This window comes from Anopheles nili, chromosome X (genome assembly GCF_943737925.1).
Source record: "Anopheles nili chromosome X, idAnoNiliSN_F5_01, whole genome shotgun sequence".
Taxonomy (NCBI): Eukaryota; Metazoa; Arthropoda; class Insecta; order Diptera; family Culicidae; genus Anopheles; species Anopheles nili.
Genome location: NC_071293.1, coordinates 5725718 through 5751936, shown reverse-complemented (window position 1 = coordinate 5751936; position 26219 = coordinate 5725718). Strand labels below are relative to the sequence as shown.

Below are 26219 nucleotides of genomic sequence, written 5' to 3'. Positions count from 1 at the left end.
GGGCACGACGTTTGTCCGCTACCCCGGGACGGCTCCTGTAGAAAAAAAAAGGATTCGCCTCTGAAAACGATGAGAGAGAGGAAAAAAAAGAGTAAAACAAAACCGATCCCCGACGTCCCTTTGACGAATTGGACTCGCTGATTGGGGCTGGGGAGCTCGAGTTAGTTATCCAGTTTCCCGGGTTTTTTTTTCGTGCTCCCTCTGGCTATCTCGAATGGCAACTGGATATTATAAATCTTCTCCTTGTGGAGGGTGAGCGAACCGCGTTGGTGCCGGTTTTCAAAAGCGCCCACAGGGAGAGTCCTCGAGAACGGGAAGCGCTTGCGAGCGCTGGGAGTTTGCAGAAGAATTATGGATTTTATTTGCGCACGTTGGAGTGACTGATTCATCCTGCGTTTGGATGGCACATCGGGAAAGTCGGTGCACGGTTTGATACTTTTAGCGGCACTAAAGCAGTGGAATATTTACTGCGGGTGCAACTTAAGTGCAGGTGTTTATTGCGAGGTTGTTTTAAACATTTATCTTGCTTAAAAAATGGTCTAACTGAATGGAAGAGTAACTGCCATACGAAACATTACTCTAGTGATTAATAACATCTCGTAAAGGATCAATTTCTTTATGACATAAATCAATTGTAGAAACGTTGAATGCATTTAAACACGTTTTATGTACAAATTGATCCATTTAACTTTGTTTATCTAATGCAAATTGAATATCAATTTCATAGAAAAAGAAGCATATTTTGAGTCATTTTGTTTGAAATGTTTAATTTATGCATAATTTATTATTAGTAAATTTTGAGTCATTTTGTTTAAAAATATTGTTTGTAGCACCTGCTTATATATCCTCCATTTTGTAGGTCGACACCTACGAGACCTCGGAAAAATGCTCCAGTTAGATTGCAAGACACAAAACTCTCTTCTGATAAAAAGAAATGAATTATTAAACATTTATCTGCCACAAACACTGCTCGTGACATGCGCTATGTCAAGTCATTCAGCTATTTTGCATTCACCTAACACGAATCGAATAGCCGGACCCATTGCCGGTTGCATAATTCACAGTGGTGTTTCTTGTTTTTTTCGCTTTCTTTTTTACGCCACCACCCGAGCGGCAACGGTGATTGAGTTTTATTTAATCCGGTCGAAGTGAATCGATTCGGAAGCACCAACCCAAACCGGGCACAGTGAATCACACTCGGTGCATGAGAATGTTGTCATCGCTGACCTGCTGCGGTTGACTTCATCCGTCCGTTAGGGTGACTACATCCAGAATTGGCGCAGGTCTACCACGAGCGAAGGGCAGATAAATGCAATATCATTCAACGATCTCGCGCATGAGTAGGGATGAAAAACCGCAAACACATGCTCGTCGATCGGTGGTATCTGTGGAAGCGCAGCCCACGTGGGTTTAAATCTCGGAGGTGTTCACGTCCAAAGTCTAACGTCTAACGTCTAACGCACCTGTCTAACTCTCTTGTGTTTGGTTTTTCTTTTTTTTTCCTTCTCATTGCAGGCGATCAGCTCATCACTCACACGGGCGAACCCGACCGTCAATGGCAACCGGCGGCCGGTCCCGAACGATCCGATTCATCATCGCAGGTTGCCACCAAACCGACCCAGCAGTACTCTTCCGGCAGTAGTTCCGCGACCACGAACGATGGTGCAGTAGATTTAGCTGAACCATCTTCCGTAACCGCAACAGGCGTTTGTGAGGTAACCGGTTTGAGCGAGGTGCGCCTTCTAGCGAGCGCTTCCCAAGAACCTGTCACACAGCGACGTAACCGGAAGTCGAAACCCAACCAGGCTGTGGTGTCGACGACGGTTACGGTGTCCTCTTTTCTGGCGGAAAGCTACAACGCCTCGGATAAGGTGAGTAGTTGACTCGTGGGATGTTTGCGAGACGTTTACTAATGCGAAGTGTGTTCATTTCCAGGTGTTGCAGAAGCTCGTCCATAGCTTGGGCCGAACATTGCATACACGCAGACGCAATCGATTAGAGGAAAAACGAAAAGGTGGCTCGTCCTGGTTGCGACGTGTACCAGGCTGTTGTTCAGGATCAGGCAAGTCGGTATCTCCACCTGCCCGAGACACGAGCCTTGAGCGACGTTCCATCACCAGTGACAACCAAAAGGACACCTTCCCAAACGTCTCAGAATCAATCCCCGATCGAGGATTGTCACGCTCGCAGGTGTACTATGCTCCACAGCTCGATGATCGGTTACTCTCGTTGGATGATCTCGAGCTGCTTGAGTTGGAGCCGGAAGTAGAGCTCACAATCGAACGAACCGACCGGTACGAGTACGGTGACACCGCTAGTGACGATCACGACGACGAACACACCGAAGACGACGACGAGGTATCAGGAACCGCAGGTGATCGATACATTAAACCGAGCGAACGAACGCGTGTACTACTCCGCAGTGCTAGTGTACGGACTGAGCACACTCGAACGAATATGGGCGCGAATGTTTCCTCCTCTGCTCGACAGCATGCGAAGGGACTCACCAACGGACGTAGAGCACAATCAATAGGTGAGCTTTTCGTGATCTTGGTCTACAGAATTCACCTAGTCATTACCTTCCCAAAGGATATCTTCCACTAAAGGTGTATCTCAGATGATCGTTAACGGTCGTTTCAATCCTGTTATTAACAAAGCTACCCTACAACAGATAGACTTCATCGAAATATTTCGAAAACCCCTTCAGAGCTATACCTTCCGGTGACTCCCAATAAAAAAACGCTCAAAGGAGAAGCTGCAATATCTTAATGTACACCTTGTGCGATGGAACAGCACTCAGTTGATTGCTAACCGCCAATTAAATCTGAAACGAACATCCTTTTGCAAAGGCACCGTCATAATGAGAGCCATGTATTATGAGTAGCCAGCAAACTTTGTCTCCATCTGCTTGGTGCGTTTATACACTCAGATAGATTGCTCATCCAGCCACTGTTGGGTCATTTAATTCAACCGTGCGGATTAAAGTGAATGTATTTTCCCACCAGCTCTTGGGGGAAGTGTTTTCGTTGGATGAATAAATCGTAGGTGCGATGGTGTGCGTTAATCGCACAAACCACTGAGGGCTGTAAACGGTAGTGTAAATAACGCCGGTAACATAATTGGATTTGTAACAACTGGCCATTCACTGGCGATCAACAGCACCGAGCGGGCAAATATGTGTTATCTATTCTGAGCGGTGGCTTTTCGTTGTGTTGCTGTTAGCTAATTTATCATTAAAGTAAATACTTTTAACTGTTACTGTTCTTTTTTTTTATCAGCCCACCTAATTAATTCCTGCTTTAATCCCCTTCGTCTGGCAGCTCAAAGGTAGACATTCGGTTTGTTTTAGTGAAACAATTTGTGACGTTTCAGCAACTCCTTTATCCTGCCTTCTCCGTATCATATTCCTTTCCTGCAGCTCTAAAGCTCAGGTAGGAAAACGCTACCGCTTTCGTTTCGCTTTATGAAATGTCTTCCACGGGCTTCCTTTTAAAAACGAAGTACGAATATTGCTGTGCCATATTAATCATGTACCGCATACAAATGCGCACCGGCAGCAGCCGGGAGGCAAGATGGCAATAAAATCACGAGCCCACGGAACCACCCGGAGCTGCTTCCGGTCGGCGAAACCAACCGGAGGTCCTTCCACCAGGCTCCGCGCTCGTAAATGAATAAATAATCCCAAGGAATTGACCGGAGTGGTGTGCGCTCGAGCCGCGTGGCACCGTTTGCAATGCCAGCAGTAGAAGCAGCAGCAGCCGTATCGGCAAAAACACGGGTTTCGGTGTCTCGTTAATGCCGGCGGACAGATTCACCGAGTTCCCTGTTCGGATGGAAATCCTTCCGACGTCGGCGAGGGTGGCTTTCCCGAGCGTTGGGTGGAGGCGTAATTGAATTTACATTCATTTACGATCATTTACGGGGCGAGTCGGTGGCAACCTTTTGTCCGTCGCATGCTCCAGCCGCACACATCCGAGCGGTGGCGCGTTTCCCGGCTGGTGGTCCTCAGTTTCCCGCTTTCCCGGAAAATATGCGCTCGTGGCGTTCTTCGCGCGTTTCTAAAGCAACCGAACGATGCACACACGGTCGGAAGATGCTGATCGGAAAATCACCGTCGAAAGATGGAAATTTGCTGGAAAACCTTGGGGGGGTGGGAAAATCGTGCCCATTTTCCACACCCATTTTTTTCTGCTGCTGCCGCCCAATTGGCGCATTGACGGTGAACAGACGGCACTCGATCCCGAGTGAGCGGGCACTTTATGGCTTGCTTCTTTTTCCCTTTTTTTTTCATTACTTCTCTCCCCTCTGACGTGGAATTTTCCACGGCATCCGGAATGTACTGTGTCAGGATGCACGCGAAGGAGTGAAGTGAATTGCGAAGGAAAATCGGCGCACGATACACGAGCGATGGGATGGGAAAATTCAAATCACGGCAAAACCTCGGCCTCACACACAGCTGCAATGGATCTTAATGCGGGTGGGAAAACGCTTGAGAGGGGAAAATCCCCCCCCCCCCCCGTTTCGTGGAAAAGTGGCTCATACGAAGCAAAGCAAATCGAGCCGCAAGGGGCCTCGCATGAGCTCCCGAATGGATTAAATGGTAAGCGCTTGACTTCCCTTCTTTGGCTCGACCCTTAAAAGGCTCGGGGAGGGTTAAGAAGGTGTAAAAACGGGAGAGGGCGAGCGAGTGGAAGGGGGGTGGGGTGGAGGGGGAAAAGCATGCGAAATCCGATTGATGTAAATGAGCCAATGAAAAATTAACGAATCAACTAATGGGGAAGGAATACAGCCGTAAGCACCCGAAGCTGGAAAGGGATACGCGAAGGGATGAAAAAGAAGAAGTGTGTGTGTGTGTGTGGGAAAGAGTAAGAGAGAGAGAGAGAGAGAAGAAAATAGAAAGCAATAAGACCAGGTGCTGCTCGCAAAACAGCTGACCTCCTTCCCCGAGGGATGAACGTACCTGTGGGTGGATTTTCATCCCCTCACCGGTGGAAGGGCCACTAAAGGGTAACGAGAGAGCGGGTCCTGTGACAACGGAAGCAGCGGATTACACGCTCGGACGTGTTCCGGCCTCCCGCCTCTGCCACTCGTAGCCCAGTTTGGTCTTATTTACAGCGGGGTTTTATCCACCGCTTGTCGATGCTAACCGATGAAAAGCAATAACAAAGGAGATGCCCCGTACGTACGGGGGGGGGGAGAGAGGAGGGAAAGAAGGTGGGGGGGAAGGGAGTGGAAACAGAAGCAGAGGCGCGTGGGAAAACCGAGCAGGGTAGGTAAATTTGTGTGGAAAACGCAACGCTGGAAAACCGGCGGCAAAGTACATGCTAATCCCCCCGACAGTACATCTCGACCAGCGGAAAAGTAGCCCCTCCCCCCCCCCCCCCCGTGCACCTCCTTGCTCTCCCCGTGCTTCCACAAAAAAGGGTGGATGGGAGGAAAAACAAGGACGCGGCAGATTACTTTCACCGTGCGGAAAACACGCCACGCTGCAGCCGGGAAAACGGCTGACAGAGCCGGTGAAAATACAAGACCAGGGGGGGGGGGGGGGAGGGGGCGATGGTCGGGGAAAGGAACACGCGGCGCAGGATCGGAAGCGAAACCGAGCGTGGCACGCGGCCCCTTCCTGGGGACCAATTTCCGGTCCCGAGGATTCGCATTCGAAACGGCCGCAATTCGTACGCGCACGCGAAAGGGATTACTACGATGCTGTTGCGCTCTCGCTTTTTCCTCCCTTTTTTTTTGGGACCATCCCCAGATCCTGCCAGACGGGAGGGACACACACACACACACGCGCGCGCGGATGGAACTGTTGACTCGAACGTTCCGTGTTTTCCAACCGGATCGCGCTAATTCGATCGAGCCGCGCACATCCGGTGGATTCGTGTGATTGCAGCCTTTCCGATCGTTAGTACGAAGGGCTAAAAGGATGGAAAATCGAGATAGAGTGAGACAAGGAGAGAAAGAGAGAGAGAGAGAAGGAAAGAGAATGCAGCTCACGAGCCACGAGGGCTCGAGAATGGAAACAATGTATTGCATGGATTGTTAAAAATGCAACCCACGTCTTGTTGGGTCAGGTATGGGAACGGGCAAGGTACGAAGGGTTGGAAGGAAAGGGAAAATTACAAAAAAAAATGCTCAACACAATCGGGGCATTCTTTATCATTCGATACCCTTTAAGGGTGATAAAATCGCTTGCGTTGAAATTTACAAAATATTACATGAATAAATATTGACTCACTGAACCATCCGCAATTTACGGATGGATTTTTGTTTTATTCATTTAATCATCTCTACTGTGATGGTTTACGGTCTTTAAGGACAAAAGGATTCGTTCGAAAATGATGAAAAAGCTTCACATTTATTTTTCAACATGATTATTGGCGAAATACTGCATAAATGGTTGTTAGGCAAATAGAACTGATAAATTTAGCTTCTCTCAGGCACTGTGATAAGCTGCTTGCTCTCTCTCGCTCTCTCTCTCTCTCTCTTGAAAGCTCACTATCCCCTTCTAACTGCATTTTCTCCAGCAACAGTTAGGGGCAGAGATGCAATCGGTGCCATTTCCACATCCTGTTGAGCTCCGGACACCAGTGAAACCTGGAAAATGCGCCGTGCAAAACAATCCAAATATTACCTTCTGCATTCGGCAGACCTCAGTCGCTGCCAGATTGATAACCTCCCCGAGCCTTGTGGTGTGTGTGTTTGTATGTGTGTAGGAATGAAAAGCAAGGCTTCTGCTGAAGAAGAGAAATCATCGACCATTCTGCCATTGCGCCTCGGGCAGAAGGGCCGAACTATTTAACGCCTCCAGGTTCGCTCGTTTATTCGCACGCAGCACCGAAACCATTCCACAGGATTCACAGGACTCGCAAACAGAGCGAGTTGGCGGGCCCGAAGCGCCCCCCAAAATCCCACCCCCCCGGTGTCCGGCTGCCAAAACCGGGACCATCTTTGGGTCAGCTTTTGGCCAGCAAAAAGATCGATTATGTAAACCGAGTGCTGGCAAACTTTCGGCTCATAAATAAAATATCCTTGACCAGTGCCCGGCACCATGTTGGGTGATCGGAGGGGGTAGAGGGCTACGGGTGGGAAGGAAAGGGAGACGGAGCGTGAGGCAAAACTGCCGGAAGGTAAATTTCAATAGCAAATCATCCATGTAAAAGCCTTCCCTTCGGCGCGCAGGATTGTGTGAGGTGTCTTGAATATTTTAATTCGGGGAGTTTTCCGGGCCCTGTTATTTCGGTGTGTCCTGCGCGTCCGTTTTCCGATAACTGTCTGGTTACACGCGTGTTGAGCGCATCCCAATGCCCGCCCGAACCACACGGAAGAGAGAGAGATAGCAAGCAAAAAAAAAAGCATAGCAACCCAGCAAGGATGTTTTGGGTGGAAATTTTTGAGACCCCCGGGAGGCTTTTCCAAAAGGGCCCAACATCGGAGGGAAAAACTGGGCCTGGGAAAAGCGAACCCGAACGGAGGGGTAGACAGATATGTACCTTTTGCGTACCATCGCCAACTCGAAATGAAAGCGAGTTTATTAATGCTCCCGTGAAAAAGGACCAGCGGACTTTCCGCAGTCGCAAAGATTGGGTTTTCCGTGGCCTTCTTTTTTTTTTTCCTTCTTGTTGTTCTTCGAAAAGCACCCCCCCCCCCGCCCCCCTGTGTTTTGCTCGCCCACCTCGGGGGAGAGTGAAATTCCATCGATCCCCCGCCCACCTGCCCACTATTGCGCCCTCCACCTCCCTTCGGGAATCCTAGCAAACAAACCTAGCTGCAGGTCGAAGAGCCGATCATTCGCGCAGGACAACACCGGCTTGTTTCGAACGAGCTTCAAGCTGGAGGCGGATGAATAATTTAGCAGCACATCCAACCCGAAACAGGCAGGTGGGCTCAAACCCAGCGTGTGTGTGTGTGTGTGTGTGTGTGGAGTAGGGCAAGTTAGTGCCACCGCTCGAGCGGCTTCTTGCGGCATTAATCTTCGTATCGAGATTGCGGCATCCACAGGCTCCCCGGATGTCCTGGGCAAGGATTCTGCCCGGTTTCGGTGGTGGAACGCTGGGCCGGGCTAATAAAATTTTATGCACAGCACAGGGGAAATAAGCTGCCACTGATGCCGCTATGAATATTAACTGAAATTACAGGCATGTAGTCGCCGCGGTGTTCGATCGAGCTCTCGGGGGCGGAAGCTGGTCACGGCAAATGGGCTTATTTCGCTTTTCGCCCCGTGGGTATCGCGGTTCGGATGAAATAATTCGACAAGCCGGCGCAAGTCAACAGCCACGCGCGCGGCCAAGCGAAGAGAAGCGCCGGATATCGCTTTTTGGATTTAAATGAACCACAGCGCTCCCGGGTGTGGGCGTTTTTTTTTGTGTGTGTGCGCGTTTGAATTGCTTTCCTTTGTGTTGGTAGCGAGCTTCATTTACTCCTCGGCAAGTGTTCGAGCAGCATCGATAACATCACGCCCCATTCTGTGGGCAAAGGTTCGCGCAAATGCTCAAACGTGTTGCCTGTGATGTCGTAAAACCATCCAAAATCATGCCCAAATCGGTTCGCAAGCTTGAAGTGAGTGTGCTCTAATAGCTTTACGTGCCGCTCGTTTTAAACCCACCGCTGGCTGGCTGAAGAGCGAAGCTTTCGTGCTTTATATCAGCAGTGTACGAGAGTAAAACCAGCTAAAAGAAACGCTGACAGACTTCCGGCATCAAATGCACAAGTTATGGAAGGTTGCTGAAAATTTCCCTCATCCTTGTGAGTCTTTTTTCGATTCCTTTTCAATGAAGGATGGAAAACCTTCACCGTTGATCTCACCCACCGGACAATGGATTGCAAAAGCTATTGTGCTTTTTAACTAGGTTATGTTGGACGTCATCTCAGAATTTATTTACACCGTAGCGTCCGACTCTAATAGCGTATTTGCTCAGTTCCTTTTCGAATGGTGTATTTGTTCAGCTTGTTCCGTATTTTTCTTTCCATTTCCCTCACCCCCAAATCCAACACGTTACTCACACCCCCGACTATTCTTCTTCCAGATAACCTCAAATCAGACACCACCCAGTACTTCCACCAATACCACAATAACAACAACGGCGACACGTTCCACCATCAAACCTTCCTCGTTGATGGCCCGCACGAGTCCGGTGACGGAGCTGGCCGTGGTGAGAAACAGCCGCCACCGCCAGATCTGGCCTGCCTACCCGGTCCCGGGCAGGTGTTGCATCAGCAGCCGCACCAAGAGCACGCCGTCTACGTCAGCCGGCAGGATCGCAACAAGTTCTGTGGCAGTCTACCGAACCACCTCGACCTGGACGTGTCGGCGATCGGTGACCGGGACTGTGAAGCCATCGTCAACAGGCAAAACGGTAAGGCATGCGTCGGGTTTCGATGCAATTACATGTTGTCGCGCGGTTCCTGGAGGTCCCTCCGTTTGAGATTGCGACACAAATCGAGCCAAGTTCTTCCACGAGATGAACCACCGGGCGTTAGCTCTCGTCGTGTCAATCGGGTTCAAACAAATTACCACTCACAATTGAAAGCTCGCGCTTAAATGAGGTGTCGCGGGAGTGGATAACCTCACAAAAAGAGTGGATAACCTCACAAAAATCCCTCATCGCACAGTCGACACCCGCAACCGAGCTGGGATAACACGGGTCGGACCATGTTCGGAGTTCCTCTTTTTTTTTTCCTCTTTTGAAGCTCTTCCCTACCAGGCGTATGAGTACGAAGGATGACCAAAAAAAAAAAAAAGGCTGCCCGGAAGCGCGGACACTCTCACGCAATAACACAAAAAAAACAACCGAAGCAGGCAACAAACAAACACGACAGCGATTGTATGTTAATTTTCGCACTCGCAACACTACTCTGTTCGCCATCCGCACGCTGGTTTTTCCCACTCAGCACACGACGTGGAAACATTTCAGCAAACATTTTCACATTATAATTAAATTATATCCCTCTTCGTCACCGTCATCTTGCGGCACATTTGCCCCCGGCGATCGAGGTCGAACTTCTGTAGTTCTCTACTCTTTTTCTCTCTCTCTCTCCTGTGGTCAACCTCCCAGACTGCGAGGAGCTTTTTTGTGGGCTTTAACTTTTAGCCCCACACTTGGCTCGGTTTTTCGGGGGCCCCCCGGAAAATGGCCGAAATTGTGAAAACGATTCCTCGATTCCGTGCGGCGCCTTTTTCTCTCTCTCTCTCTCACACGTTTGACACTTCACCTCAGCCTCGAGCAGGCGAGACAGAGCCTTCGATGGTTCTACCGGTGGTGCAGTTTTGTTGAGCGAAAGGCAACTTTTTGCCGGCTCGTTAAGCCGCTCGCTTTATTTGCAAGCTCACCCGCTTGAACCACAGCGCGAGGCAAGGATCCACCGCAAGGACGAGCTGCGTCGCGCCTGTTGATGTTTTGCAACCCTCGTGTGGTTCCGCCCCACAATAGGGAGTGAGCTAACAAACTGCCATCTGATGGCCCTTTCCGATGGGCTCTTTTTGGTTTCCGAATCGTGCGGGGAAGATACGAACCGTTCCGAGTGGGTCTTAATTTATGCACTAAAATATGATGCGCAACGCCTCGAGGCAGACCCGAGCTCGAGAACCCCGCCCTGCGTGTGGTTCTAATTTAATAAACTGTTAGAAATAATCACTGCAATAATAACGCCAAACGCAATCTGGACCCAACGAGACGGAGATAAGCGACCGTGTCCCGAGCTACTACCACACTCACGGCACCTTTTTTCTTGCTTTTTGCTCCCTATTCCTGAGGCGCGCATTGTTTTCGGGCACGTCTAGCGCACGGGCATGAAGATGTTACCAGCAATCGGGCCACCAAGCCACACTACAGCTGGCTGAATGCTGGAACCAAACCCCACACGTTCGAAAGCCCAAAAGGGCCGGGATTCGCCCAAAATGCTCGCTGAGCCAGCGCCACTGAGCCAACAAAGCTTCTCGTTAAACAATCCCGCGCACACGCGGGCGTGAGGAGTCACAATTCCCGGCTGCTTCTTGACTCCCACCCAGCGGAAGCACTATCGCTTTTCCGAGTGGGTGCTTTTTGAGGGTTTTTTTCTTTTCTTTTTACGGGCGGACAGGGCGTGAAGCTTTTCCCGGGCCACCCGTGGCCCGTGGGCAAATATTTACCTTCCGCCTGGGAGATATCGATGGTGGTGTGCGCGCGCGGCCCTGTATGTGTGTTTTGGTGAAGCTCTCCGGCACACGGGGCTCGTTTTCCTCGGTTCCCAGTGGGAGAGCTTTTCCCGTACCCACGCGTGTGCGAAAATGATATTTTCAAAATAAAACAAAAATACGGTGGCTCGTCCGTCTATGTTGGAATTCTAATTACGCTTCAGCTTCCGATTACCGGTGGCCAGGAACCGATCCAGCGCGAGGCCAGGAACCTCCGCTAGGACAAATTTATTACACGCTTCATTAAGGACACCTCCCCCCAGGGGTATCCTTGGCTCAGCTCGTGTGACCGATCTCTAGCGGCCAGAGGATGGTTGTTTCACGCTCGAACAGAGTCGATTGGAACCGGCCAGCGCCCTTCACGCAAAGGCACTGTCGTAATCGGAATCGCTTCCCAACCATGTACACCCATCGCTCTATCGTTCGCTTGATAGTCGGTGTAATTGATGCATATTGCATTCGGAACCAATGAACCGGCGTCGCTTCTGGTTTCATGTCAGAGAAGAGAGAGAGAGAGAGAAAGAAGAGAAGAAAAAAAAAACGATCCGCTGAGGGCTGAGTTTTCCTTTCATCCTGCTTCATCTCGCTTGTGCCAGCGCTTCCGGCAGCATGGAGGGAAATTAATCGATCAGGAATCGACGCCAAGAAAAAGCGCTCGCCCACATTGGGAGGTGGGCGTTGATGGAGCGAACGGTAATTATAATTATAGGGGTTGCTTAATTATAATGCCCCATTGACATTATCTTACCGTCATGCCGGTACGGGCTTTGATGGGTTGAAAAGAAGGCACGAGAGAGAGAGAGTGAGAGAGAAAATAAAAGCCCGAAAACTTCCTTGAGGTTTCGATTCGGTTGGGGTCGTTCTTTGGCGGGTTTGCTGAACACCGCTATCGAGTTTCTGTACCGCGGTGTTTCACTGAAATAAGGGTTCGGTGTTTATGTTTGACCTAGAGCTTTTTTCTTTTTTTGCTCCTTATCATCTCCCTTCCAAAAAAACCCTTTGGCGTGGCTTCTCCATTTCGCCGCAACTCCAACACACTAATCTTTGGGAATTATTGCCGTTGTTTATTATCGGCTCATTCCACCGACCGCACTGGAACTGCTGCAAAACCTGCGGCTGGGAGCTAAAATATGAACTTTCCCCGTGTCTATTTAACTGGTTAACAACTGCTTTTTTCTTTGCGCGCTCAGCCGGTTGTGTGATTGTATCTCATTTGCGAAAGGCTCCCGTTCCCATGTTGCTCTAACCAGCGCGGCGTGTTTTGGGATGTTGAAAAAGGAACATTTTCCAAAAGGACGGAAATGCCCTGAACGCTGCTTTTTTTTTCCTATCGTCCTTTGTGAGCTAAAGCCCGACAGCTGTGTCTGGTGGTGGTGTTGTGTGTGTGTTTTTTTTCCTCGTCTATTTAGGAACACACCAAACCCGGTGAAAAAGCATTGCGTGCGCAAGTCAGACCCGCTTATTAAAAGGATCCGGTTCGGGATGAGAAACGAGCGGTCCTCGGTGCGAAAGGATGGCGAACCGGCAAGGTAACGCTGCAGCCAATATAAAACCTTGACGTGGGAAAGCCCCCCCATTCGGAAAATCCGTAGCTCAACGTCGATTATCCTGTCTCGGCACTGATAGCCCCAGCGAACGGTTCTCGCCAACTGTCGGCAGAAAGGTTTGGTTGGTTTTAGCGTGAAAACCCGTCTATTTAGCCAACCTGCTGTTTTATTTGTCCTTTTTTTGTTCATTTCCCTACCACGGACGGTTTTCTGCCAAGGCGTCAAAGAAAGGAGAGAGTGTTTTTTTATTCCCAAACTCCACTTCAAGCCGGTTTGATTTAGTAACTTCGGTAAGCATTTGCTCGATTGATGGTCGATTTTCACTGTGCCGCGTATAACGCGATCGGTTAACCAGCCAGACAGCCAGACAGGTTAATTGGCTGACATATTTAATTGGCACTTTTGACAGGAATGAGTTAAACACCAATGTGGTATAAATTACAGTCCTTAAAGGCTTCCCAATAGACCGCGAAGTGCGAACAAAATTAATCCTGTAAAACGAAACGGAATATTACTAATCACCCTTTATGACACATGAGAAATGACAGCTGACAGAACAAACAGCACGTCGCAATCAAGCCGCGGATGACGCAATAACTTACTAACCAGTCGTCGACGTTGGGTGTGATATTACTTTTCAATTGGTATGTTTCGCGTTTTTCTTCAAACCACAGCTAAAACAGTTTTTTTTCCATCGTTCTTGGTATTTTATGTACCCAAATTATTGGGTTTGTGCTAGTTGACAGTTTGCGTTGAAGTAACTCTCCGGCCACACGCTGAACTTCAAAAGTAATAATCATAGTTACCTTTGCCAACGTCTACTTTGCAGAGTTTCTGCAAGCTAACTTGAAAAACGTCCAGCAACACCAGAAGCAGACAGTAATCCATCTTGGACAGACGAACGCGCACGATTTACAGCTTACATTCGCCGGAACTGGCCACTTCCTTCCACAGTTGGCACCATATCAGCAGATCGCACCGGTGGAACCCGGCAGCACATTTCGTTCGGCAAACGCGCCAGGTAAGCCAGAAACACTTTGGAGTTCAAATGCCAGGCTTTTTATTTTAGCGTGATAGTGACTCATTTGCCTCAAATTACGTAACTTTTATGGTGACGATCGGTGTCGTTCTTAAGAGGGCGTGCAAAAAAAATGCAAAAAATGCCCAAATTTGGAAAAATATCCACTCACACACATCTTTGGTCCAGGAGCACCATCGGAAGATACAAAAAGTGAGGTTAAAAATCCACGATTTTCGTATTAACGCGATAGTGATGCATTTGCTTCAAATTACGTAACTTTAATGCAAACTCTCGGTGTCGTTCTTGAGAGTGCATGCAAAAAAATGCCCAAATTTGGAAAAATATCCACTCACAAACATCTTTGGCCCGGGAGCACCAATGGCAGATACAAAAAGTGAGGTTAAAAATCCACGATTTTCGTATTAACGCGATAGTGATGCATTTGCTTCAAATTACGTAACTTTAATGCAAACTCTCGGTGTCGTTCTTGAGAGTGCATGCAAAAAAATGCCCAAATTTGGAAAAATATCCACTCACAAACATCTTTGGCCCGGGAGCACCAATGGCAGATACAAAAAGTGAGGTTAAAAATCCACGATTTTCGTATTAACGCGATAGTGATGCATTTGCTTCAAATTACGTAACTTTAATGTAAACTCTCGGTGTCGTTCTTGAGAGGGCATGCAAAAAAATGCCCAAATTTGGAAAAAAAACTCACTCAAAAAAAACCTTGGCCCAGGAGCACCATCGGCAGATACGAGATGTGACGTTGAAACTCCAGGCTTTTCGTATTAACGCGATAGTGATGCATTTGCTTCAAATTACGTAACTTTAATGCAAACTCTCGGTGTCGTTCTTGAGAGGGCGTGCAAAAAAATGCCCAAATTTGGAAAAATATCCACTCACAAACATCTTTGGCCCAGGAGCACCATTGGCAGATACAAAAAGTGAGGTTAAAAATCCACGATTTTCGTGTTAACGCGATAGTGATGCATTTTCTTCAAATTACGCAACTTTAATGCAAACGTTCGGTGTCGTTCTTGAGAAAAGGGCATGCATTGATGGCGTTTGGCATGTAAAAAAATGCCCAAATTTGGCAAAAAAAAACCCACTCACAAAAACCCTTAGCCCAGGAGGATCGTCGGCAGATACGAGCTTGTTAGAACGAAGCTGCGGCTACTACGACCGGCGTCTGCTAATTAAAACCGTACCCATTTTCTTCCTAATTAAGTCCGATGTTGGGTCCAGTCCGTCGCTTCCCAGGTCACTAGAGAACCACCCTGTGCCGGGACAGTGACAGCCACATCCCGGTTTTCGGTGGCGCGCGCCGTCTCGGAGGCGATAATTGATTTTGATTTTGCTAATTGGCAAATGGCGACGTTTTCTGGAGCTGGTTTTTGGTTTTGTTTCCGCATTTTACCGGTGGCACCGGTCGACGGTGTGCGGTTCGCTATCTCAGCGCGCCGTACGGCCGGTTTGCGAACATCCTGTTTGGAGGTTAGGAAATGGCACTCCGGATCTAGTGCTGCGTTTGGAAGTACAACGACGGGCGTACGGTGTTTGCAATCTGGAATGCAATTTCAGTCCGATTTGCCACCTGTTTCGGAAAGCGCTTTCCCGTGGCTTTTGATGTGGTTAAGAACAACAACCGTAGAAAACATGCGTTATCCTTTTGGTATGGAATGCAGGGATGTGATAAAAAGGTACATATAAAGCAGCCATGAAGTGAATTTAATATTCTTTTGAGTAGCGTTTTGAATATTGGCGCTTTCTGGCTTTGGTTTCCGCGAAGGTAGAATAAATTGACTTCCTTTGAACATTTCTCCCGTCTGTGTGCGTTTGTTTACATTTGTGTGGAAGCGTAGCTTCAACGTCAAATTTGAAAACAACATGTTGAAAAGCACCTTGTAAGCGGTTTATATGCATGTTTTGTGTTGCAAATATTGCACAAATATTGCACAAACGTTCAACGGGAAAGGGTGAATTTCCCACCCATCGACACAGCGTTAGCCATAACAGCGAGAAAACCCGGACATCGTCCGATGACAGAAAAGTAAAGACACCGCAAATAGGAACGAAAACCATAGCAAGGAGCAAAACGAACGGTAGCGATTCACGCAAGTGGTGTGGAAATTGGTCAACAACACACAGTGTGAGTGTGCGAGATTCATTGCCACCCTCCCAGCAGGTGGGAAAATGGCACTTCTTGCCGGGGCTCTTTTCTTTTCTTATTTTTTTTTTCAAGCTCACCCTGTATCAACAACAATGATGCTAGCTGTGCACCCGTTGCAGCAACGTTTAAAACGACAGCTAGCCCAAGCGTTCGATGGGCGACGTGACTCCAAACGGTGCGGAAAACTCGTCGAAGCTAAGCGACGCCTGGGGCCATTTTTCACCACACCCGAGTGGTCGAGACGCCGAAGAGAAACCCACCATCATCCTGGTGGAGGAGATAATTCTATGGTTGCTTGGAAAAAGAAACTTTATGAAATGGCATGCAACAGCACTTTCGGTACTAAGATTCGCGCGTGCCTTCAACCGGGCGCAGGGAACGGAAAAGGATTTCGAATGAAAAAGTTTGCGAGCCGGCAGATGCCCGTAATCTTCGGCACTCGATCGACGTTACCATGCCAGGGTTTTGCTGGGTGAACGCACGAGAATCAGGAGTTGCGCAGTTACCAAAAAGCCTGCTACGGTTTTCGTTTCATTGAGCCCATTTTGGGGCAATTGCTCCGCAAATAGTGGAGTTTTCGAGTTTAAGTTTTATCAAGCTTAAAAACAAAACCCCTTCTTTCACTTGTAGTCCGGGTGTGTTCCTTTTTTTCCGGTAATTAGTTAGAAAAGGAAAAATCTCACGAGCATTGTGTTCCTTGTGTTGTGGAGCTGTGAAGCATTCAACTACTATCCGTAAACCCATATTTACTAGATTTAACTATGAAAGCGAAAAGGTTGGGTTTATCAAAACGTTACCAACACACTACGCCCTGTTTTGCTTCGGTAATCGAAATTGCACACCCTTTTGTTCATTGACCATAAACAGACGAGTCTAATGAACAGCAATCAAGTGCCCAAAAACCAATGGGTGCCACGTAATATGTTTGAACAACTGCTATTACTCTCTCGTTACCCTCGCCGTACGGAATCTCGTCGAATCGAGCGATCATACCCCCCGATGGGTGACAAACCTCAACCAACCAAACCTCACAACAGAGCAACCTCTCATCAGAGTGTGGTGGTTTTCCAACGCGGGAAGGAATACTGCGGTCGAATCAAGATTGTGGTCCGGGTTTTTGCAAAGCTGCGTGAGACTTACCCACCCTTACAAAACCACCCAGTGCAGCATCAAACGTTGCCACAATACCGAACGAAATTAACTACACCACCCATCACTCGGAAACAAAAAAAAAAGGGATAACTCGGGAACGCCCTGCTCGCTTGAACGAGTGTGTGTGTGTGTGCGAAAAAAGGGTGGGGGGTTGGCCCTTATCGGGTGAGTGTTTTGGCTGCGAGCTGAGCGTGCAGTTTTGTGGCAAAAGTTGTGCCATTAATTTATTTGAAAACACCCGTGCCGAGTGTCCGAGAGCAGAGGCTGCATCCGGTGCAGTGGTGGGTAAAGTTTTGCATCCAACGGGCTTATGCTCGTTCAGTCGTTCGCTGGCAGCAAGTATCATTACTGTGTTTCGTCGTTTAAGGCGAGATTTTTGCGAGCGAGTTGCATTTTCCACGCCACCAAACGGATGTGTGCAGCAAGTTGTTAAAGTAAACTTAAACCAAAAAGTTTGAACATTCCGACTCGGTGGAGTAAAAAATCTAGTTCCAGTTGAAGGTTAAGTAGTGTCGTTAATTTTATGAGCACGTTATTCTTATATTAACCACGCATTCTCTCTCGCTCTTTTTCATCATTTTCAGAACCGACCAGTCAATCGCAACACCACCATCCAGCACCCGCTCTTGCGAGCATCCAGCAAAAGCTATTGTTACACCGAACGGTGGTTGACGCTGGGTGCGATCAAGGTTACGGTAGTGAGCGATCACCGGAAGACGAGTTGCCACCGCCCTTGCTGCTATTGCACGACAGGCAGTACTTAAAAATGCTACCCTCTTCCAACTCCAGCATCGGTCTAGCCCCGGATGGTCCGTCCGTGGAAACGAGCGGCACATCCAGTGCGCCAGGCTCCTCGGATACATCCGCCGGTGGAGGTGATGGTTTCGCGCAACCACAAAAATGTTGGGCAACTCTCAACGCCACCGGCCAGCTGGCAGGCGGTCCGTACAGTTTTATTACCAAAGGTGAGCGTTTTTGCTGCTTTCTTCGCTTGTTACGCAAAAGAGGGCGCGTTTCCGAGCGTAAGTGGATTGGATCTGACGAACGAACCAACGACAAGTGCCTGTTGGACTGCGCGTGCCGGTGACATCCTTGGGCGCGAGCACACACACACACACACACACAAAACCCCAAGCAAGCGTTGGGATTGAAATTGAATGAATTTTTATTTTCCGACCCCGCGCCCACCTGTCAGCGTGATGGAATGGAGCCTTTTTTCCAGTGGGGGGAGGCTGCTTATCTGCCCGCGGGCTCAACAATCGCTGGTTGAGATCGTTTTTTTTCTTTCTTTCTTTTTTCCCCCCACTTCGCCCGGCTCGGTTTGTAGTAGATAACAATCTGCGGCTCGTCCGGCTGCTTCGCTACTGCAGGCGATCTGTGGATGCCCGGAAAATCGCCCCAGATAGAGCAAAAGCGGCACGAATGAGCACGAAATGAGACCCGCCGAGAACAGTCGGTGGTGGTTTTTTTGGGTGCTGTTGGGGATTTTTTTTTTTGCCATTCACTTCTCGCTACAGCCAGCTTGTGCGTGCGGCGCTATTGTGCATGTGTAATTCAAACCAATCCAATTTATTTCATTCTTATAAACAGCGCCATCCGTCAAAGGACAACAGACAAAAAGAACGGTACAAAAATAGGCACACATACACACACAGGCACGGTGATGCTGGGTGGTGGGTCAGCAGATACACACACACACTCATACACACATGCAGGGCTTTTGGGTTTCTATCGGTGGTGGCACCAGCAGCAACAGCACGCCAAAAGTAACCCGATGGAGGCGCCTGGTGGTTTGTTCGCGGTTCGCAGATTTCGGCCCGAGACGTGATTTATGTTTGCACTCCACTCATGCAAACGATACAATAGAGCCGCGGTTAAATTGCACTTGGCTTTATTTCACTCTTCACTCGTGGTGTGTTTCTTTACTTCATTTCTTCGCCGACTCTGCCACCGTTTTTCTAAGCAATCCTTTGCCGTGGCGAGCTTCGCGCGTCTACCCAACCACTTGACTGTTTTGGGTGGGCTTGTGGTGCCTACAAAAACCTCCCCAAAGGTCCACGGGATTGTTCCCCCACAATCTTGCCTTTGATCCGCCCGACGATGGTGGGGGGCTGCGAGCTTTCCAACTCGCCACTTCAGCTTTTCATTTCAGCCACCACAAACAATACCCTCGTCACGTAAAGGGCCGGCGCACGTCCGTTCCGGTGGTACAACCGGTTGCGGAATTTTTATGGCGGTGTGAAATATTTGCCACATGATCTATTTGCTCCCGCGCGCAATGGGCACTTTGACGCCCTTTTTGGTTTCGTTTTAGGCGTGCGTTTCAGTTTGCGATTTGCCCAAATTTGTCTCATTGCTCAGGGCGGCTGATGTTTTATTTATTGGCTCGTGACATTCGGCGATACGTTCGTCGCAGTGAGCGTGATTTAACGGTGGGAAAAGATTAAAATACCAAAATCGATCGCGATAAAATGGAAATGGGAGAGAGCAAAAAAAAAAACACTACCAAAGAAACATAGCGCTCTCACGACATGACATGAAAGCAGACAGTTGTGACGGTTTTCAAGCGGCGTTCGCGTTGTGTGAATGGAACGTGATTGCAAATCGAAATAAGGACTTTCCCGGGAAGGAAGTATCGGTGCACGCAAAGCATGCTTTGGGTGCATGAAGCAGCAACAACAAAAAAATCCCCCAGAGAAGCTATCACATTTCGTTCGGCTTCCCTTTTCCACGCGAACTTACAACACTGTTTGGCTAGGCGAAAAAGTTTTCCATATTAATGGCACAAAAAAAAACTTATCCTAGAATGTACTGCGGCTGGGGGGGTTTTTTTTGTAGTTGTTGTGGTGCTCCTTCGCCCGTGAATAGTAAATAATATTAGCGGTCACGTTTTTTGGGTGAAAAGTGAGACAAACGCGAAGCGAATGCCGAATTTCCAGCGATGCCGGAACGTAACCATTATACGATAGTATTTTTTACTTACTCATTTAAGCCTCTTCTTACCCGAGCATTGAGTAAACCTTTCAAAACCCAACTTAAGGCGAGCGTTAAAAATGTGCTACTATTTTAAAGCTAGTTATCTCGAACACAAAATTAACTCTCACCGCCAGCGCCACCTGCTTATGGCGAAGAAAACCATCCCCAGGAGTGGGTCCAAACGCTCGGGATTATTAGATTAGCCGGCGTGCGGGCGTGAGGAGGAGCATATAAAAATAGATTATCCGGAAGCTTAGTGGTGGCCGCTTTTCGGCAAACGACACCCATCAATAAGCGGTTCACGGCATTTGCATCGTAAACCGCTCGCAGCGACAAGCTCAACTCTCTCGTGCCGCTGCTTTTTTTTTTACACCCCCCCCGGTGTGCTCGCACATTAACAATAAACAATATGAGGAAAAAATAGAGCGGGAAAGAGAGAGAGAGAGAGAGAAAATAGGGGTTGAGGGAAACAGGATCACCAAACAAAATTTTGTTGGCCATCCTTCTGGCCCGTTAAACCGGATTCTCCAACCATCCCGACCGAAACGATTATCGTGTGTCCTCTCGTCCTGGGAGGTCTTGCAGTGGGTAAAAAAAAGGGGGTGGCCTTTTGGGGTTGGAAGGAGTGAGAAGCAGGAAGCGATGCCCATGTTTTGGTGAGGGATGCCACCCTCGCGGGTGCTTTCCGCATGCAACGAAGCATAAGTGAAGGTCGGAGCACTCAGGTGCTCATGTTTTATGAGCATTTTTTATTTTGGCCGTTTCCACCGACCGGCGCGACCAGATGTGCGGCCATTTTCGCCCGTAGGGTTTGTGGAAGGATGAGGTTAAAAATGCAGGCGTAGGATGCTCGTGTGCATCGGATTTTAAATGACTCCCACCATTTCCACTCGCCTCGTGTGCTATCATTTGGGTTGCCCTTGAAAGAAGTGTTATGCACATGCTTTGCTCCTGTACACCTTTTAAAATTGCAGAAATTAATGCAGAACTTTTCAATGGCACATTTCGCGCCTCTTTTGTGAGAAAAAAAATTGATTTCCTTTCGGTGCATCAATCTCATGGACTATTTGTTGCTTAATTTAACCTTTTAAAAGTAAAAGCTCTGAAGAACTCTTAAACCTTTCAAAGAAACATTGTACACAAATGTCGAGTGATGCTCTTCGCTTAGGTCTCGAATAGCTTCCTAAAAGCAATAAAAAAAAGGGCGCGAAAGCAAGCAGCCACCCTTCAGCGATGGGCGCACAATTGAAGCTATTGCAGCAGTCACAAATCGCAATAAACGTAAAGCCAACTACTGCCATCCGTTCGCTAGCAGCAGTAGAGCGTGCGTGCTTTGATGGCACCACGGTGGCGTGGTATATCGATTCGATCTGGAAATGGTGTACAGGGCTAGTGTGGCGTCCTTTTCGTGTGCCTGTCGCTCCTTGCTGTGGGTTCAAAAGAAGGGCAAACGAAAAAAAAAAATGGCCACTCCGTGAGTCGTCGGAAACGCACAGTGTGTGGCTGGAAAAGCGTAGATAAAGCTGCCGTTACACGAGTAACCACCATTGCGAATGTGTGTGAGACCATTTAGGGCTTGCTAAGGGTGGGATGTATCTACGAACGTGCTCGCTTCCTCTATTTGCCCTATTGCATGTGTAACATGATTCATATTCACGCGTACGGTAACATAACGCCTATAGAAACGCTCCAGTTTGGTTGATTAATCCATATATGATGTTAATGAATTTTAATTATGCAACTAAGTGCACCCGGCTGCACTCACTCGGCAGTTGCACCGAAACGCACACAAACAGCCCCCTCCCCAAAAGCTAAGCCAACGAAATACGCCCATTAAAACTCACACACGTAAGGTGCTGCCAGCAACGCGATTTCCGCAACTTTCCGGGCCAATTTAAAATCATAAACAATCCCCGCGCTAAATGCAATTTACATTTTTCAACCCCCCAACAGGGTGGGGTGAAATTTCCGCATAATTCAACCCTTCGAAAATCACCCACCCCGAGCGAACCAACCCCCTCTTTAACCCATTGTCGCATACGTCACTCGGGCATGAAAATTGCGGTAATGAATAATGAAGGCACTCACTTCCGAATACGAAGAAAAAACAAATACACACCCCCCGAAGCGCCCGATCGCAAACCCCCAAGAGGGAGCACACCCCTTATTTCTTTTCTCGTTTTTATTTTTTATTCACTCAACACGAGCCTCCAAGTCGGTGGAAGTTGCTCGAGGTTATTAGTCGCTCTCCTTTTTCCAGGATACGAACCGACGGCAGGTCCTTATGCCCGTAGTTGTCAACGGGACGATGTGTGAGAGAGAGAGAGAGAGAGAGAGAGAGAGAGAGAGAGAGAGAGAGAGAGAGAGAAGGCATGCCACCCGACTCAGTCATAAACCGGAAGCTGCCGGATCTGGAATGGGTCGGGTAATGATGATGTCCTTTTGCAGGGGGTGCATGTTTGCTCCAGGATTCGCTTAGCTTCCCGCAATTTGTGGCGATCCTTGCCGTAGACTCGTGGCCATGTATGTGTGTGAGAAAGCGGACGCTCTTCCTGTGTCGTCACATGTCGCTGCTCTTTTACGGCGCTTTGGTGCTGGGAAATGGGGCTATGAGCGCTGTCTGAGGCAAACATACAAGGACCAAAAAGCCTACACACGCAGCTCGCTATTTTGAAGATGTTTGCTCTTCCTAGTAATCGACATTGTGAAGCGTTTTTTTTTTCGCTTGATGTCCGACATCGTTTGCATGCTCTCGTGAATAACCCCGCCCCACTATTGGGGTTGACGTTAAGTGGCATTTCTTGGTATCGTTAGGTCCTTTCGGATCGAACGACCGAAGACCGCCTGGTCGTGGCATTGGCACGAGAAACACCGCATCCAGCTGCCGTTCATTATCGCCAACCTTTACGCTCGCAAGGATGACAATGTAATTACGCCATCCGGAATAATCCCGACGACAACGAGCTGCTGACCCGTAGGCTTCGTTCGTTTGATGTTCGGTCTTGTCAGAGAGAGAGAAAGAGCGCATCCTTTTGACCAAGCATGGTAGGAACTTTGATGTTTCCTGCTTCGGCATTTGTTTAATAGCTCATCAAGCCTCTGGGAGGGGAGATCCTCTTCATTTCGTGATTTACGCCAACAATAGACTGCTGATTAACTTTCGCTTTTTCTTTTCTGTGTCTCCCGCATCGATAGATACCATATTTTCCGTCCAGGTGTCTAAGAGCACCCGAGGACTCGGCCTATCGGTGTCGGGCGGGTCCGACTCCAACGCTCCATTCGCGGGCCTCATTCGCATCAAGCGACTCTTCCCGCATCAGGCAGCTTGGGCAACGGGAATGCTGCAACCTGGTGACATCATCCTCGAGGCAAATGGCGTCCCACTGACAGGTCTAACGAACTATGTAAGTATCATCTCCAACACAAAACCTTGGATCCTAAACCTCACATCCTAAATCGAACTCTCGCTTCTTCTGATGTCAGCACGCCCTGGAGATCCTGCGTCAGACGACCAGTGTCGTTACGCTCACTGTTTGTCGACCGAAGGACAAGCAGTACCGCAAGTTATCCCCACCGACTGAGCCTCCTAAACCACCACTCCGTAACGCTCTCTCGAATGAACCCGGTCTTGGATCAGGTTCGGTTCCTCCATCGCCGGTTCCAACCGGTGTTGCATTCCAGCAGCAGCAGCAGCAGCAACACCACCAGCTGATGCAGCACTTCTTCCCAACGTCCAGTATCGGCTATGAGCCACCGTTTCTACCACCACTCGATCCGCTTCATATCGGCTTCAACGGGGAGTTTGAGATCGTGCTGACGAAGCAGCAGGGTTCGCTTGGGTTTACACTGCGCAAAGAGGACGAATCCGTTCTCGGTCACTACGTGCGCGCGTTGGTTCGTGAACCGGCACTCAGTGATGGACGTATCCGTCCCGGTGACAAGATTGTCGCCGTCAATGATGTGCCCATCTCGACGATGACCCACGAAGAGGCTGTGATATTTCTGCGTCAGGCCGCAGACGTCGTGCACTTGCGGTTGTACCGTGATCAGGCGCAAACACCGATCTCGGCTCAATCCCCGACCGATTCGAGCTGCAGCGGCCAGCGGAAGGTGCGTCTACGTCCGGAAGCTCTTAATCTGCTGACGGATCTTGCCGCCAGTCGCTCTCATCAAGTTGCGGTCGGTTCCGGCTCGCAGGTTGCGTTGAGCAATATGTCAACGCCAAGACGTCTGCGACGTGTTGGAGCACACCATAGCGGGCTCGATAGACTCGGTTTCCAAGAGCAGCAGCAGGATTCCAACGACATATTCAACTACTTCGACATCTGCTCAAATGCGTCGACTATCGTTAGTCAAGGTGAGTTTCTGGATTTGTGGCTCTGTGAGCACATTCCAGCGTGACTGCTAAATCTGTACACCTCTACAGTTTCTCGTGGGACTCGTAAGTCTTTCACGATCTCGAAGATATACTCTATCGCATCACACTTCTATGGTCCTTAAAAATATATGCACCATCTCGATTCTTTCGCACCTCTCTATAACTCTTCTGCAGCCGATAATTTCGACGAGGCGTACTACTTTGACGATGAAATTGACGCGCTCATCGCAGATGAAGGTAATTTCTTCACTGTACCAAGCAACGAAGAGCCTCGTCCACGTCCTACATTCCTCAATCTCGACGCTGGTTGCAAGTCACGCAACCAACTCCCAGGACCAACTGGCACCACCGTGCAGCAGTTGAACAAGGACGGAGGGCAACACGGCGAGGAAGCGTCAGCATTCGTCAGTCTGCCGTGCGAGACTCTCCTAGTAGCGTGCAAAACTGAGCAGAATCTGCACTCCACCGACCAGACGGAGGCGATTTACGTGCAGCACTTCGCCCACAAGTCACCGCTCTACTCATCGCTCAACGTACCAGCTACGGCACAACCGGATGAGCTCGCCGAAGCAGTAGTACGAGGAGGTACAGCTGCGACTATAAGTTTCCCGTGTGCGAAGGATTACATCGGTATGCCATTTTTGCTTTTCTGTGATAATACAGGGAAGATAAGCCTCATGAAGTGGAAGGGCAAAATGCTGCAAATGGCTGCTGGCGAAGAGGAGGACAAGATGAGTGTGGCCACCCGCAGCCTGGAGCATCCGCCACTGCCAACGCCGGAGGGGAATGGTTTCAGCCTGTCGGTAACTGAGGAGAGAGATTTGGCCCCGAGTGAGGGAGTTTTGGATCTAACAGCGCACATGGGCGTAGACATTGATGGAAATAAGGTATCAGGATACGTCTGGAAGGTATCGTGACCCTATCTATATGATGTGATCGTTTTATCGTTGTTCGTGTTCTTCGTTCAATTTTTGTAGCTATTCTTTGTCGAGCTAAACAAGGGATGGAACAGCCGGCTTGGCTTTAGTCTGAAGCAGCAGGAATGCCCCGATGGCAAGAATCGCACGATCATCAGTGCCATCTATCGGGATAGTGTAGCAGCACGCAACGGTCGACTACACGTCGGTGATGTACTGCTGACGGTAGGTCACAAAACCACGTCTACCTCCTAAGTGGACTCCCCGTATTACTAGCGCTCGCTTTTCTCTCGTCGACAGGTTAACGAAGAGTCGGTCGAGTCCTTACCGACAGCGCAGGTGATCGAGCTGTTGCGCATCGTGCGTGGCCCCATCTTCATCACACTGATGCGTCCTCGTGTGCCATCTAACGACATACTCGAGCCAACACCGGCAGAACCGAAGGAGATCGACGAACTTGACGCGGATGCTGCAAAGGCTCTGTCCACCTTACAGGTTGCGCTTTATCCGGAAGATGGCGCAGCACCGGTAGCAGCAGTAGAAGGCACTGAAGATGCCAAAAAGGACTGCGAGTAAGCTTGGTTGCTTGCAGAATTAGAGGACGGAGTGGGAGTGATGGTTTCTCAACATGTTTATGACCAGTGAACGGTAGAAGTATGATAGATCTCGAACCAAACCAACTCAAACGCAGGGAAGCGAAAGCCGGGTAGCAGTGTGACGCTTCGCTTCTCGAGTTCCCGTGGGCCATGCCGTTTTATCAACATGTTGACGATTCTCTAGTGTCATAATGCGAATGGAACGCGAGAGGAAGAGCATTTTGGACGCTTCCGGGCGTACGGAAGCAGATTTAAACAAAATTTTATGTGAACCCAATATCCACAA

The 26219-nt window shown here is 49.0% G+C and overlaps 1 protein-coding gene across 1 annotated transcript; it reads left to right on the top strand.

Moving 5' to 3' along the window:
- Positions 1-1346: 1346 nt before the first annotated feature.
- On the top strand, positions 1347-25913 carry LOC128728533 (uncharacterized). The gene is made up of 13 exons (XM_053822161.1): positions 1347-1404; positions 1516-1871; positions 2191-2374; positions 9027-9356; positions 13550-13741; positions 17651-18031; positions 23238-23446; positions 23526-24399; positions 24595-24657; positions 24754-25005; positions 25084-25307; positions 25398-25562; positions 25638-25913. Exons 1-13 carry the CDS (start codon positions 1347-1349, stop codon positions 25911-25913), a joined length of 3564 nt encoding a protein of 1187 aa, XP_053678136.1.
- Positions 25914-26219: the final 306 nt, after the last annotated feature.

What these genes read in the sequence shown, in the direction of transcription:
- LOC128728533 (XM_053822161.1), top strand. Translation starts at nt 1,347, where the DNA reads ATGAAAAACCGCAAACACATGCTCGTCGATCGGTGGTATCTGTGGAAG. An exon ending in GCTACAACGCCTCGGATAAG is followed by an intron (nt 1,872 to 2,190) that starts GTGAGTAGTTGA and finishes TCACGCTCGCAG; the next exon opens with GTGTACTATGCTCCACAGCT. An exon ending in GTACAGTTTTATTACCAAAG is followed by an intron (nt 18,032 to 23,237) that starts GTGAGCGTTTTT and finishes CCGCATCGATAG; the next exon opens with ATACCATATTTTCCGTCCAG.